Below are 15986 nucleotides of genomic sequence, written 5' to 3' on the forward strand. Positions count from 1 at the left end.
GGAGCCCGGAGCCCGGGTAGGACGCAGCGCCGTGCCTGCAGGCCGAGCCCGCGGAACAGAGATCCTTGCATACAAGCGGCGGGACCGACGATTACGAGGGGATGGGCTGAACGCCCCGCTGCAGGGCCGGGGGAACGTTAACCGCTACAAGTACTATTGCTAGCCCACGAGCTGAGCTGTGGCTTGGTCGGGGGCCCAGGGCAGAGTCACGGTGGCAGAGCCCCGCCCGCGGTGTCCCGGGGCCGGCCCAGGGCCGCAGGGCCGCAGACAGCACCGGGAGTGCAGCGTTTCCTCCCCCCGCAGCTCTGCCCTGGGTTGCATTTGGTCATTTTATTTCCCCGTTTGGGTCGGTTATTCACAGTGCCCAAACAGAAGGAAAAGGCAGCATCAAAAGCAAAGGCCCAACGGCAAAACAGAGGGCAGAGCTAGCAAGGCCAGCCAGGGAGCATGCAGAGCACCTGCCCCATAGAGCCTGCCGGCTGCTGCTCCAGTGCCCTGGGAGAATTGCGAGCTAAAGGCCTTTAGGAGGCTGCCGAGGCAGGAGCTCCCCAAGCCACAGCTGCAGCCCTTCAGAGCCCTGCATTCTCCTGCTTTCCCTTCCCTAGGGCCAGGTCCCCCCTCCAAAATACACATGGGAGGAGCGAAGTACCGAGAGCCCCAGCAGGCAGCCATAGAGCCCCCTCGAGGAGGCAGAGCTGTTGCGGTCAGTTTGAGGAGCTCTTCCACGCTGCCTCCCTTCAGCTCTTCTCTCCGAGTACATTTAAAAACAGTGGAGCAATACAATTGTCCTAAAACTGAAGTGGCTGCTGTTCCCCGTGGTGGGAGGTGGTTGTGCCTGCTCCAGTCACCAGGATAAGAGTAAGTGGCCATGGCCCAGAGCTACTGGTTTCCCTCACGCAGCTGTTCCATGATGTTGATGAGGCTCTCCAGCCCAAACACATAACCTCTATCAGGTCCGTCGTGCACAGTGGGGTCATCACGGAAGCCTTTGAATGTGCTGTGCGCAAAGTCAATCATACGCACATCCACCATGGGGTGGGGAGGGGAGCTGGGCTCCAAACTGCCGCCGTCCTGAAGGCCCTCCGGAACAGAGCTGTCCATCTGCTTCAGGCGCGTCTCCGAGTGGCACTCCACAAACATCTCTGCCCTGCTGTCCTTTCCATCGTAAATGATGAGAAGGGAGCTGGAGTAGAAGCGGTAGGAGGCCTGTCTCTCCAAAACTGCCTTCAAGCTTCGGAGTTTGGCAAGGACAGGCTCAAAGAGGTCCTTGCGCAGCTCTATGCCGTTGTGGAGATACTGGTAGAGGGCATTGCGGAAGCCCTCGATGGAAAGACCACGTCCATAGTATTTATTCCTGCACAAGTAATGCCCTGTGTTCAGCTGGTAGACCTGGAACACCAAAGGAAATGCACATCAAGTGGGAACACAAGGTTGAGGCAACACACGGAGAGCCCAGAGCTGCCTCGTGCTGACAGGGCAGAGGGATTCACGTCACCACCACACCCAGGAGGCAGAAGGAGCAGCCCTGCCTGCCCCCTGCATCCCCAAAGAGCTTGTCATGTGAGTAGTGAAGGGCCCTCCTTGCTTCAGTCTGTGGGCAGAGGTAGGGACCATGAGATGCTTCTGCAGGCGGGGAAAGGACTGGCTCTATTGCACAACAGCATCAGATCCTTGTGCTCAGGGTGTAACCACAATAGGAAAACAGAATTTTTTTTTTTAACTCTCAACACATGGATGATGATAGAACAGAAAGACATCTCCATCAGATGCTGCAGTTCTAGCTTAACACTAAGCAAGAAGCGCAGTTGTTTTAAAAAGTTCCCACATTTTCTGCAAACAAGCAGACCACCTTGGGAGAAGCAAGTTCCTTTGCTCTGGGCTTTCAAATGAAGACCAAAAGTATGTATCGTGACCTCCAGCATACCCACCTGCTAGCTCAGAGCTCAGCAGCAAACGTTAACAACTAGAAGCTCTAGTGGGACTGGGAAAAGGAACGTGCAACATCTGCAGCCTTGGGGATTCCTACCTGCATCCCACACACTCGCACGCCCAAGGTGGCAGAAGTGCTCTGTTCACACTTCTTCATCTGCCGAGCAGCCTTCTCCTCAGAGGCATCATCTCCGTGCTGTCTGGTCCCCATCTTCAGATCAAGCACGCAGGGAAACTTGAAATGATGCACCACGTTCTCCAGCAAAAGGAACTCTGAGAGACACGTCAAGGAGAGTTCCCCAGTCAGAGACACTGCCCCCAGAGCCACCACGAGGAGGGACACAGGCCAGCATGAGACAGGCAAACAAACAGGAACCAAAGAGGAAGTAGAACAAACTGGGAAGGTGAAGAAAAGGACAAAACCCAAAGAGTGGCACGTGGGCTTTGGCAGCTGGTAGTAGAAGTCAGCCTGGAAAGTGTCAGGCCCAGCCCTAACAGGAGATCACAAGCAGGCTTACTGGAAAGTCCAGCAGGAGGAACCAAGGAGCAGAATGCTAACAACAGGAAAGATACAGTGTGCCAGTAAGGACTGGTGATGCATTAGGGGGAGCTTGAAGGCTAACCAAAATCACAGTTCAACCATATGGATTAAAGAACACAATCCCCATGGACTGAGAATTGAAGGCTGAAGTAATAGCTGCAGCTCTGTTATCAGCCTGACCAGAACTGCAGCACTGACCAATAGAGGGGGGGAAACTGGAGAGGCCACAAAGGCAGGAAACAGACTTGTAATGGGAAACTTCAATTAGCACACACAATGGGCACACCTTCCATTAGGGCACAACGCTGAGAGCAAACTCGAGAGAGCAAAGGAGTCCCAAAGGGGAGGAATAACCCCAACGTTTGCCCTGTGGGTCACAGTTCAATGTGTTACTCTGAAATGGCAACCACAGCAGAGCTACATTAAATTTGCAAGGGAGTTCAGCATTTAGGGAAAAAAAAAAAGAAAATCTACCAGCAACTATGTTTGATTTGAAAGAGGAGCTCCAGAAAAATAAGGAAGTGTGTTAAAAAAAGATAGGACAGCTATAGAATCACTTCTCTGCAAGTGATGTGGAGTCTATTTAAAAATATACGTTGGAGGCTCAAAGCACACATTTGAGAATAGGAAAAGGAAGCCCACAGTTAAAAGGTGGAAGAATAAAGCTATTAAAAACAAGGTTGTTTCTAGGCAAGCAAAACAAAAATTGAGCTCTAGCAGGTGAAGCAAAAACACAAACTGTCGAGTTAAAAAAAAAAAAAAACAGCAGCAAAACTGTGTGAGGAATGAATTGCAAAGGCAAAGAAAACAATAAATCCTTCTTAGGCCATATGAAGAAGCCATTCAGACTGCTTGAAGGGCTTAGAGTAGAAGTATAAAAGGAGCTACTGGGAGATGGGAGTAAAAAGAGACTCTAAAAAGAAAGAAACACTAATAATTCATTGTTTACTGGGGATTCCCAAGCCAAAACTCTTTTTCTAAACACAGATTAGCTCAACCTGAAGTGCCAGAAGAAGAGCTGTACATCCAACAAGAACTAATGAATAACAGATAATCAGAACTGGGCAGTCTCATCCAGAAGCACTAAAGGTCACAGGACAGACCTACTTCTACTATTAAACAGGAACTGTAGCTCATTTAAAGCTACCTTAGCACTAGGAGACTAAAGGGAGGCCATGGCAATGCTGATTTGCAGAGATCTGGGGAACAACGAACTGTCACAAGGGTACCACACAGCTCAGCAGGAGGCAGTCCTGAAGAACGGAAGCTGGCAAATGACTTCTCAGGGAAGGATCAAACATGCCTTCCGTGGAAGTCACACCTCAAAAATACCTTGGGGTTCTTCAGCAACTCTGACAAATGCAGACATGAAGCGTCAAGACAAAATGAAATCTGCATGAGGATTAGGAGACCTGTGACAGCGCCTCAAAGAGTCTAGACAGCAGACTGTGGACTAAGCAGCTGACAGTCAATTAATTAGCTAGCAAATGAAAGAAGAAAAGAGTTGGGATGTCTGACCGGTCACACAGAGTCATTCACAAGGCCTGTGTGTGGAGAACCATGCTGGTCAACAAGTGATCCAGAAAATGGAATGAGATGACAAACATACTAAGTCAGTCAAGTTCCAAAGTTCCAAAAATGAGGAGCAACCATAAAAAATCCCAAAAGGACCTCATGAGACCCACCTGGTCATTAAATGGCTAGACACCCTCTAGAATTAACGTGCAAGATGACGAACATAAGGAGAAAAAGTTTTGTGGTTTTTAACCCTAACGTATAAAGCAGTGGGTTTTGAAACAGCTATTACAGTCAGAAATGGTATGTTAGAACAAACAAACAGCATTTACAACAAGAGTGTGTGCCACAGATTATGAGGAAGTAGAGACAACAGCACTATATGCCAGTGGAAATGAAACCTCTGGTTCACCAGCATCTTCTGTACGGTATGCAGTTCTGGTCCCCATTTCCAGAAGGATACAGTAGAACTGGAAGAGACTCAAGAAAGGTGACAAGGACGATCATAGCTCCTTCCCAAGGAATTACTGAGCAGGCTAGACCTGCATCTGCTGCTGGGCAAGGTCTCATGTGAAGAACTCGATAGTCAAAAAAAACCACAAGCCACCTCAGAGAAAGTCCAGAAGGAAAAACCAAGTACAGGAAACTGGCCAGAAACGTGGCTTCTCTGAGTGTCAGAAATCAGTGGTGTTGTTTGAGAAGTAGGAAAGAACAGGAAAAAGAAAATTTAATACAGCTTTGATTGTGCAATAGATGGGGAAAACATCATTCTTAACACAAGCCAAGGGAAACACAGGCCTAGCTGCTTCCAGCACGAGTGTGTAGTGTGGGCCAGCACAGCAGCAGCAACCTGATGCACTCGGTGCCTTCCCTAAGGATACTGTAGAGTTTTCTCTCCTTGGACTCCGACCGCATGCGGCTCAGCTGCTGCTTGTGGCAGCGCAGGCTCCAGGGGTTATGGCTGATCTTTTCAGAGCTCAGCCCGCTGTTCCCATCCAACATCTGAAACGGAACATCTGAGTGGATGTGCAAGTCCATCCTGGAACTCTTTGCCTCCTGGATGCTGCTGGCATAAACACAGAACAAGGAAGCATGTTAGGATCCATGCATTCTCCAGATGTTTACAACAGTCATACCTGCACATGACCTCCCTCTCCTGCTGCACACTTCACACTACTCAAAAGCTGCCAGCTTAACAGCAAATCCTCGCTAACATCCCAGGCTGCGGACCCATACTTATATCCTTGGGTTAAGGACTGGACGGTCTTTGAATCTGCATTTGAATCTGCTCCCCAGGCTTTGCTTCCACATCCAGCTGTTATCCCACGTCAGAAGCATTTTGCTTGGATGAGTTTGTCTGCAACTGGGCACAGCTCCTAACATAGCTTGCAGTGCCACAGTATGCTGGAATAGCAAGACAATCTAGCAGCTGTACAGAAGTACAGAACACCTCAATAAAAGGAGGACCAGAGCTGAAAGTGGAAAGAAATATTTCCTGGTGTAGGGAACCTGCTTTGGCAGGGGGCTTGGACTCGATGATCCCTGGAGGTCCCTTCTAACCCCTACAATTCTTTGACTTCCCACTTGTCACATCGTCAGTGGACCCTCAAAAGCTTCTACCTTTCTGTGCTGTCACTGGCCAGGCCAGGTTTTTCCTCCTTGTGCTCAGTGCCACTGCTTGACCTGTGAAGGCTCCGACGCGAGTGCTTGCGTCGTGGCTGGTCCCTCTCTGGCACGTCATCTTGTTCCAAAGCTTCATTCTCCATGTAGGGATATGCCACCAGATTAATGTAGCCATCGCTGTCTCCCTCAAAACAGACAGACACCACACCTGACAGAAAGAAGGAGCCTGTCAGTGCTGTTTGCCAGCAGAGGAAATATAATTACTAGAATACATGTGTTCAACAACACAGAAATAACCATAACTCACAGAGCAGAAAACCAAATCCAGAGCAGCAGAATGAGGTTCAGGATGACGAGGGGAGAACTCAAACATTTTTACGCAGCACAGAGGAGAAATCTCCGCATACAGGAGTGTTGTGTTACTACAGGAGTGAACAGTAGGTAACAGCAGCAGAAGCTGTGGCATTCACAGGAAATTAAGCATGATACTCTTAACCCAGGGTGCAAACAGCCCAACGTGCTGCGCTAAGGGAAACGCAGTTCCGAGGCTGATGAGGGATGGATGTTCCCCTCCATTCAGTCTTGCAGTGTAAAATAAAACAAGAAATGTCAGACTAGAGAAAGAAAAGAAGAGTCTATCAAGCTGCTGAAGGGGGAAAAGTATATGAAATATACATTGAGTTCATTTGGGTTGAGTATCTGTGTCAACAGCAGGAACACGTTTGCAGGACAAGAGCATTGCTGGTCTGCTTTTTCCGCTCCAAGAACTCTCCAGCATCTGAGCACTAACACTTAGGTGACACCTGCTGCTTGTATCTCAAGTCAGCCAGTCTTGGAGAAAAGGGATCTGTGAGGCTCCAGGGCATCCTAGCTGAGTGGTGTGATTGACAAGGTAGAAGGAAGGGATGCCATTCAGAGGGACCTCGAGAGGCTAGAAAGGTGGGCCTGGGTGAAACTGATGAGGTTCAACACGGCAAAGTGCAGAGTTTTGCACTTGGGCCGGAGGAATCCCAGGCATCCATACAGACTGGGAGGAGCGGTGCTTGAGAGCAGCTCTGTGGAGAAGGACCTGGGGGACTTGATAGATGAAAAGCTTAACGTGAGCCAGCAGTGTGCCCCTGCGGCTCGGAAGGCAAATGGTGTCCTGGGCTCCACCAGCAGAGGGATTGCCAGCAAGGACAGGGAGCTGATTGTCCCCCTCTACTCTGCTCTTGTGAGGCCCCATCTGCAGTACTGCATCCAAGTGTGGAGCCCCCAGTACAAGAAAGACAGGGAGCTGTTGGAGAGGGTCCAGAGGAGAGCCATGAAGATGATCAGGGGACTGGAGCACCTCCCCTACAAAGACAGGCTGAGGGAGCTGAGCTTGTTCAGCCTGGAGAAGAGAAGGCTGCGGGGTGACCTCAGTGCAGCCTTCCAGTACCTAAAGGGAGCCTACAGAGGGGAAGGGAATCAACTCTTTGAAAGAGTTCATAACTGCAGGACAAGAGGAAATGGTTTTAAGTTGAGGGAGGGAAGACTGAGGTTGGATGTCAGGGGGAAGTTCTTTACTATGAGAGCGGTGAGGTGCTGGAACAGCTGCCCAGAGAGGCTGTGGATGCCCTGTCCATCCCTGGAGGAGTTGAAGGCCAGGTTGAATGAGGCCCTGGGCAGCCTGGGCTGCTATGAAATGGGGAGGTTGGTGGCCCTGCATGTGGCAGGGGGCTGGAGATTCGTGATCCTTGAGGTCCCTTCCAACCCTGTGATTCTGTGATTCCTAGTGATAAAAAACAGGAGGCTGTGGAGCAAAAACACTCCGTGCCAGCTGAAGGCAATCAGGTCCATGTGCGCCCTGGCCATTGTTACCTTCCAATGTTCCTTTCATGGCACCAATTCTGAATGTAGCTAGCTGGCCAGCCATGGAGCAGAACAGCCGGTAATTTCAGTTAGGGCTGACATCTTCAGGGCACCTCCAGCCCTGAAAATGAGGCAATCAACATCTCTCAACTCACAGCAGTGAAATTTTTTATCAGCTTGTCACCAGTATCAAACAGCTGCCAAGAATATTGGGCACTACATGGACTGAATCTGAAGACTTGTAAAAGACTTGAAAAGTGATGAAACATTTCACTGCTCAGTTGATAGAGAACATCACGCTACTATTTTTTCCTATCTGCATATGACAATGCCAACAAGCTTAAGAAAGCTCCACACAAGTTCTGAGAAGTTTAGGACTCCAGCATGTCACTACATAAATGATCATCCAAGCGCTCTGTCTGCCTGGATGTGCTCCACAAGTCACAGCTCTGAAGAGGCAATCTTAAGAGTTACATACGTGCGCTCAGAAAGGAAACATCATCTTCTCCAGAGCAGCAGGAGTGACCCCTGGGACCAGCTGGAAACTGCACTGGAGCCTCAGATGAAATCCCATACTGTAGCGGAGATGCACATCCCGTGCCTTAGGCAACTAGGAAATATGATGATGATGCGAGGTCTCCATCTGGACCATCAGCTTCATCAGTTTTAAACATCTCCTGAGGAAAGCCTGACATCACATCGATTCCAGTAATAACAACACAGGCTTCAGATGGGATTTCAGATGGGTCACCAGAGCACCATATGGATCCAGAGTGGCTTGAGGGTACAAGAGGACCCATCTGTTGGAGATGGTATCTTTCAGTCACAGTCTGTATACAGACACAGGTAGGTAAGCTGACACTGCTTTCAGCCCTTCAGGATACAGCCAGATCAAATGGCACGACCTGGAACAGACGGTGGTCCCAGCTGTCCCTGAAGCACAGACCTCCTTGTGCCACGCAGGAAGGAAGCAGCAGCAGTTACCCTTGGTACCTTCTGAAAGATACAGTAGGCAATCGATTTGCTACAATGATACAGGCACTGGAAAATTCCACTCCTTGGGAGCAGCTGGGGACAAGGCTTGCTTCACCTCAGCGCTCGGAAAGAAACACTTCCTGCTTCAGCAGTTTTCTGATATGGGTCCATAAAAGAGCTGGGATGAGGAAGCAGTAAATTACGGGACTGGAATGCACAACTGCTCGGTGCATGACCTAACTTCATTTGCTCAAGGTCAAGGCAGTAGGAACTGACAATAACTTGCCAGTAAAATTACTTCTGTCATAACCTTAAGTGTCAGACTACAACAATTAGATTCTGTCTGGAGGGATGAACACATTAAGCACAAAAAAGAGACCTCCCCCTTTCCAAAGCTCCAATCGAATTGCTACCCTGCAAAAGAGAAGAATAAAAATAACAGGAGAAAAAGACAGCAACACAAAAGCAGCTCCAGGAAAAGGAGAAGGCGGCTTCACAAAACACGTCACCCCGTTGTAAGGTGACAGCAGGGCTCACCTTTGTACTCAGGTGTGAACTCCTTCATTTCTGGAGGCAGGGATTCATAGAAGCGCTGTTCCCTGGTGATGAGCGGCTTGCAGACGGTGTGGTCGTCGTAGCGCATCATGCTGCTGTGGCCGCCCACCTGGTGAATGAAAGGCTCCAGCAGGACCCCCCGGTCTCCAGATTTAGTGGCATTCTTGCCATACTTGCCCACTTCCATGGTTTGACAAACACACATTGCGTTGGGCACCAGTTGAACTCTTGGAGCATGGGGAGAGCCACAAAGGCTGGGAGATGCAGCTCAGCAGCACTCAGGCAGCCAGGTTTTCCCCCTCTCTATCTGCTTCCTTATGATGATCTGGAAAGGCAAACGAGATTCCCGTGAACGGAGAGCCACTCGTACTCGTGCTCATCTCCTAGGAGAAGTTTTTGCTATTTCTCTATATCTGCAAGTGTCCCTCTCACTCCCCATTTACTTCCCACTTGTTCCAGCACGCTCCTCACCACCTCTTTAATCATGTAGGGAAACACGTGCTAATTTGGAGTCTGTCTCTTCCACAGATTCTCCAGTAGGGTTGACAGGAGACAGGGAAAGGAGGAGATCTGACTATTCTGAGGCTCCCCATCTTTAAAAAATGCCACTGCCTTCCTTCAGCTCACTTCAGAGAGGCACCGTGGTAACGGAGCACAAACGGTGAGCTCCAGCACAAGTAAAAGCGATCTCACACCCACCCAGCAGGGACAGAACCACACAGCCAGAACAACTCCTTTAAGAATCAGAATCCCATTCCTTCTGCCTCTGCACTTTTCACATCTAGGCAACTAAGCAGCTTCTGTTCATCTCCTGCCCTAACACCATTTCCTCCTTTTCTTTTTCACTTCTCTCCAAGCTACGACATGGAAGATTTTCAGAATACAAGTGCCATAGCCATTCTGCTGCTGCATCTAAGTGGCTTCCTCTTGGACCCTCTCCTTTAATACCCAAAGCCCTTCGGAGCAGCTGGTTCCTCATGCTTTTATATAGCCAACTCACACAATAAGCTCGGGCTTTCTAAAGGTAGGCAAGAGGGACTGCTAAATCCAAATGAGATTTAAAGTCCTTTGGAGAAGACAGATGCTCTTTAAACGTTTGCAGACTGCCTGGCACAGCCACGGGATGATGAAAAAGCAAAGCTGCCTGAGTTAGCTCCAGATGCTTTGCCCTTTCTAGCTTAGACTGTAGCTGTTCCTGGGGCTGCTGGAGAAACACCACAGCATCTCCCCACAACAAAGAACTACCTGAAGTCACTGGCACAAGAGCCCCATGGCAGCAACAATTTCTGAAATTATCATGTCGGAACAGCCACATGCAGGGGCAACAGTGAAAGCCTGAGGGATCTCAGAGGGCTGAACACAGCTCAGGTTATCCCTCCTCTGGCCACGGGATGTCTCTGCATCTACACACCAACACGGCACTGGGCCACGTTCCAGGGGGAAAGCAGCTCCTCTGGCTCTTCCCTTGCTTTCCAGTTCAGCAGCATAGGAGACGCAGCTCCAGAGATTATGAAACTGGGGTGATACTTTACAACGTGTTTAACACAACCCAAAAGGTTCCAGCAACAGAATGATGCTTCCCTCTCCTGTCTGCACATTCCCTCGCACTGGATTTGGGGACAGTAAGAGTGTGCACGTACATTTCGGTTGAATCATCCCACTGATCCAATGGAAAACATTTCCTTTTGTGGTGGCTACGTGACCACACTGTCCTCACACAACTACATCCAGCGCAAAGGGATGTGAACAGTCAGCTTGCTGGTGTAGAGAGGGGAAAAACATCATATTTGGATCAAAAGATAGGATTTAAGTCTCTAAACTCATGCAGAGCCCGAGACATACCACAAAGACTAAAACAGGCTGTGCATTTCTCTCCTCCCTCTCATTTGCTTTATCAAAAAGGCAGAGTTCTAGCAGCAGAGGCTTGCCTATATACTTCTTAGCTTGGTTTGACAGTAGCTAATATCCAACAAGCAGCAGGGTGACAGCACCTACAACACACACAGCACTGCACAGCTGAGCACTTCACAGACTTAGCTCCCCTCGTGCCTACGCAGCTCCCCCTTAAATTTGGTTTCCTTTATTTTTACAATGACCAAAGTGGAGTTTTCCATTATTCCAAACACAGGGAACAACTTCACACCTTCCTATAGTTTAAACTTCGTGGGACATGGGAGCTAAGAGAGTCCTCCACATCCAGAGACACACGTACCAGTCCCAGTTCTGGTACCAGTCCCAGTTCCACTGCAAGTTGATTGCAACGTGTCTCAGGGTCTCCATTCCACCAGCAACAGAATGGAGCACTAATGTCCCTGTGTGAGAGAATGGAAACTATCTAGGTATGCTCATTAGCTTCAGACACCTTCATTAACTTCAGACAGATATCACAGATACCCAGGCAGACACGCACACCAGCAGGCTGTTTTCAGATTCACCTCGGGGCAGATTTTAGCCATCAGAACAAGAGAGGGGACGCCTGGCCTACTTTAAGAGGGCTGCTGAAAGATAAGCAACACCTAAGAACATGCCATCTGAGTCACTCAGAGGACAGCAGCATACCATGCCATGGGGTCATGTACAAGTAAATGTGAGAAAAATCCTTTGTCCCCAGTAGCAATTAACAAAAGATGAAGCTAACTACAGGGCTTGAGAAACCAACATGTTACATCTGGGAGTGGGAACCGAGTGACATTCAGACCAACTCAAAGCAAAGAATTATTACTAAACATGGACACTATCCACAAATAGAGACAGAAGAATCCCAGCAGTTTCAAACAACTATAAAGCAAAAAAAAAAAAAAAAACCCTATTTGAAGGCCGAAATATTACTCATTCTTCCTCCGTTAAACAAAGGCATTGGTTCAACTATTTTAGCTGGCTTAAGAAATTCAGAGTCCTTCCAGTTGGACTGAAAATTAGCCTATAATCCCCACAACAGCTTCAGGGAGATGAGGTCACCCAAGCACATCCTTCGGCGGTGCCCAACACCGCAAGCAGAGATCAGACAGCAGCAGAACACAGAGGGCAGTTTAGCATCCCCCTTCCAAAGACAGCCAGCGAGACAGATCGTCCACCAAGTCACACTTGTGAAGGGTGAGGGTGAGCAGAGTTACTGCTAAGTGCACAAGGACATAGCACATCTGATGTTCATTATCCCAGCCACTAAAAATATCCTGCAGTGGAAAAGGACTGCCTCCACAATATTTAAATCTAACGGCACGCTCTGAACTTAAGCTACGTACCTCACCTTTCCAACTCTTGGTCCTTAGTAGCACAGACACCAAGAACAATAAGCTCTGTCTTCCTGTAGTGGCACAAAATCTTTCCAAAGAAAAAGACACACAAGGTAACCCTGAGCTCCACAGTCATGATGCGGAGTGAAGCCCACTGCCCTTACCGATGCTGCCCTTCAGAAAGGTACGTGCCACCCCACAGTAACAAACTGGTTATGTGCTCCGAGATCCAACCAGAGGATGTCACAGACCCCCAGCTGAAGTTAATGTCTTATCAGACCTCCCCCAGAGCCAAGGAGATGGCCAGCACTAACTGAGGGGAACTGGGGTGGGAGAACATCAGGCGTACTCACACACACACACACGTGTACAGAAGAACAGATGGCAGGAAGGACAACTCTGTTCAGTCACAGTTTCACGCAACTTCAAGCTCTGGGGTGAGACGTCAGGTCTTGCAAAAATACACTGAAGACGTTCCATAGCTAAGGCACAACACTGTATGAACACCCTCAGCTCTTCAGTGCAGTTTAAAAATCCCTCCATTTGTAGCTCTGCGCTCACTAGAAGACAGCACACACTTCCCAGAGCAGCATCTGCATCCTACTGTACACCCAGCCTTGCACCAGCACAAGAACTCACGCAGCTGCATGACTAACGGCATCAAGACAAACTCCTCTGCTGCACTGGTTCAACTCAGATCAGGCTCCCAGTGCCATTCACTGTGCAAACCACACAAGCATCTGCGCAGACGCAAGGATGGAGGCAGCAGGACAACACAAACGCCTGCTCCTGCAAGGTCAGCTGCTCAAACACAACAACCCAAGGCTGGCAGGGCAGGAAGTGGGAACAGCGGGGATGCTTCTCTGATGGTTAACTTAAGGTGACAGAGAAATGAGCCCCGTGTCACCAGGCACTTGAGAGGTGGTGGCACTGAGCTTCACTACGACGAGCGCGAGGACTGCTGGGATCACACCATGACACTCCTGATTCCAATCCTTCCAAGCTGCCCTGGATGGGAACACTGGCAACGCTTTATGATTCACTAGTAAAGCTGAACTCTACCAAAATAAAATGAAGAACAAACACTTCAAATTGTGATGCACACAGCAAGAAAGCTGACTGCCTTAAGCAGCGCTGACTCATGCCTTCACCGTGAGCAGCCTGCATGGCTGCCTTCCCACAAAGCCCCACTGTGGCTCCCAGCGCTGCAGCCTGCCTGCAGGATCTGCACAGCCAAAGAACAAGGCAGATGGCCACACAGGATCCTGGCTTGGGCCACAGGCGAGGATAAACACTGACCTCAAGGTCATGATGACAGAAGTTGGACTTTCCCTTAATATCCCCAGCGCAAGCAGCTCCAAAGCACAAAACTAAAGCAACATTAACACATCAGGAATGAGGATAAGAGCATCTGGCCAGAGGGTGCCTGGTGGCTGCGAGCTAAAGGTAGCCTGGCTAGCAAAGAGCAGATGCAGTTAGCATCCATGTCTTTTCTTGAGATGCCAGAATGAGTGACTCGACTTCTATAAATGAAAACTGAGCCTAAAATGGAACAATATCCCACATGCTTTGATTTGAGATCAACTTCCTAGCATTGAACCATGAGCTTGAGGCACATCAGCAGAAAACCTCAAGGACCTCTGCAGCCAGGCACATCCCTCCTGCAGAAACACAACCTGCACAAACATTCAGGACGTAACCAGAAATGCTCACATTCAGCCAGTAGGTACCTTGGAAGCTACGAGCCCTCCTAGCCTGCTTAAGTATGCAGCTCTGAATCCTGAGCCTCCCTCTGCACCTTGTCCAGCGCCCCAGCTATCTGGACACGCTCCCTCACCAAGATGGCTCTACAGATCAAGACCAGAGGGGAGAACTCTATCCTGAAAAATCATAAACAGATATTTTAGAGAAACCTGCTTGCAGAAAGGCAGCTGAGAATGATGATGGGGATGCAGCAAAGGATACTCTGCTGCCAGAGTGAGGACAGGAACCACACTCAGGTGTGGATGGCCCTATACCCCCTATGCCATGAGCTAACCAAAAGCACGCCAACCAAAATTTTCCCATCTCAACAGCAGGGAAAAGCACTCGCTGCTGAAGTGTGCAAAAGGAAAGAGCTTCCTCAGCTTTAAGACACAGCTTGGCTGAACTTACAGAAAGGGCCGCACATAGAATACAGTTAAGCTTGTAGTGTGAATCCTTAAGAGTACCCTGTGTTGTTATCTTCCAGAGATCTGAAAGACAACAATCCGCATCCTACTTAGATCCCAGTCATCACAGAGCTCTCGCACTTCTGCCTGTAGCCTATGAGACCAAAACTTTTCTGCTCTCTTCCTTACAAAGTAGAAGCCAAGCATTTTCAGTTCCTCCCGAAGCAAAAAAGGTTGAGTTATGCAGTCTTAACTAAGGCTGGAATGCTCAAACAACCAACAGAACTGCTACCTAGAGGTGGGATTAAAGAAGGCTGTTTCCCTAGAGCAACTGCAAAGGCATTCTGCTGTCACCTATGCATAAAGCACAGAGTGCATTCAGGGGATGATGAGGTACTTGAATCCCATGCCAGACCCAAGGCCAAGAGAATTCTTGCTTTCTCCCAAGGGTACATTATAGTGAAACTTACTTTATTTTACTTTTTTAAATGACAAACCCTAGCACACAGCAAGGCACTAGGAAACATCTGTGACTGTTTGCAACGTATGAAGCAGGTGCTGTGCAACACTTTGTGAACATCTGTTATGCAGCTGTCTGCCAGCAAGGGTAACCCAAGTCAGCAGCTCAGGCAGCCTCTTCCAGCTTGCATTCCTGTTCAGCTGGATGCTGGAAAAGGTGGCAGCACTGCAATAACATCAGGCTAGGGACAAAGAGGACAGCACATAACAGGTATGATACGCAGCGATTTAATTCCCCTGCTGCTCTCCTCTCCAGGTTTCTCCTCTCCCACTGCAGAAACACAGCACATTGGCAGGAGGACACAGGCTGCCTGGGGACCTGCCAGCCCCTGCCACAGCCATCAGTGCCAGGGGTGGCTGCAGAAGGCCCAGCTCAGGCTGGGTTATCTCCCTCACCCTCTCTAGGGAGGCGCAGGAGCTGAGCTGCTGAATCCTGCTGCACCTCCCTGAAAACATACCCTGCCCCTATGTAAAAGGGCACCTTCCTGCTCCATCCTGAGACACTGGCTTCAGCCCAAGCCTGAGTTTCCATAGCAGCAGGACCAGAGCAAGTACGTACATTAACAAAAGGTTGCTTTATCAGTACCAGCCCAGGTTTTTTTCCAAGATTGTGCCTAGGAAAGCAGGGATGTCCAATTCCAGTTTTGTATTTTATGGGTGAGATGAGAATACAGCAAACACTTCCCAGAGAAGAACTTACTGATCAGTGCTTGCAAGGTCAGTCAGCTTTCTGTGCATTAATTCCTGGCTTCTATTCACCTCAGTTGCAAAAGGGAAAAGTCTTCACTGAATATAGATCCCTTTTAAAGTGTTCCAATGCAAACGCTGCTGTTCAGCACAGCCCCAGCAGCCAGGAAGGGATTTATTTTCAACTATCACAAACCATAAGGAATCAGCCCTATCCATCAAGAAAAAACAACACTGCTAGAATTCTCACTAGTGAAGGCCTCAGCAGTAAACTTAGCAGCAGGGCAATCAGCAGAAAACCACAGTCCCTGCATTCAAAGGTGGGGGGGAAGGAAACAATAATCATACCAAACCCAGTGAAGAGGCTTGACCCTAACTTGGAAAGAATTTGCACCTTAACTTACAGTCTGAATATGCAGAGGAGGC

General features: G+C 49.0%; 1 protein-coding gene across 3 annotated transcripts in view; it reads right to left on the minus strand.

The window, feature by feature from the left end:
* Positions 1–360: 360 nt before the first annotated feature.
* The window catches only part of IP6K1 (inositol hexakisphosphate kinase 1), a 35379-nt gene continuing 19753 nt past the window's right edge, over positions 361–15986 (minus strand). Inside the window, exons 1-5 of one of the 3 annotated variants that reach the window (XM_031555477.1) lie at positions 8954–9176; positions 5606–5816; positions 4867–5051; positions 2027–2202; positions 361–1389 (exon numbers count right to left, since the gene is read on the minus strand). In XM_031555477.1, the coding sequence (XP_031411337.1) occupies positions 880–1389; positions 2027–2202; positions 4867–5051; positions 5606–5816; positions 8954–9176 (1305 nt within the window). In that variant the 3' untranslated portion in view covers positions 361–879. Of the gene's footprint in view, positions 1390–2026; positions 2203–4866; positions 5052–5605; positions 5817–8953; positions 9297–15986 lie in introns of those variants that run through there. The other 2 variants (XM_010718345.3, XM_031555478.1) reach the window with 2 other exon arrangements.

Source organism: Meleagris gallopavo, chromosome 14, assembly GCF_000146605.3.
Source record: "Meleagris gallopavo isolate NT-WF06-2002-E0010 breed Aviagen turkey brand Nicholas breeding stock chromosome 14, Turkey_5.1, whole genome shotgun sequence".
Classification (NCBI taxonomy): domain Eukaryota; kingdom Metazoa; phylum Chordata; class Aves; order Galliformes; family Phasianidae; genus Meleagris; species Meleagris gallopavo.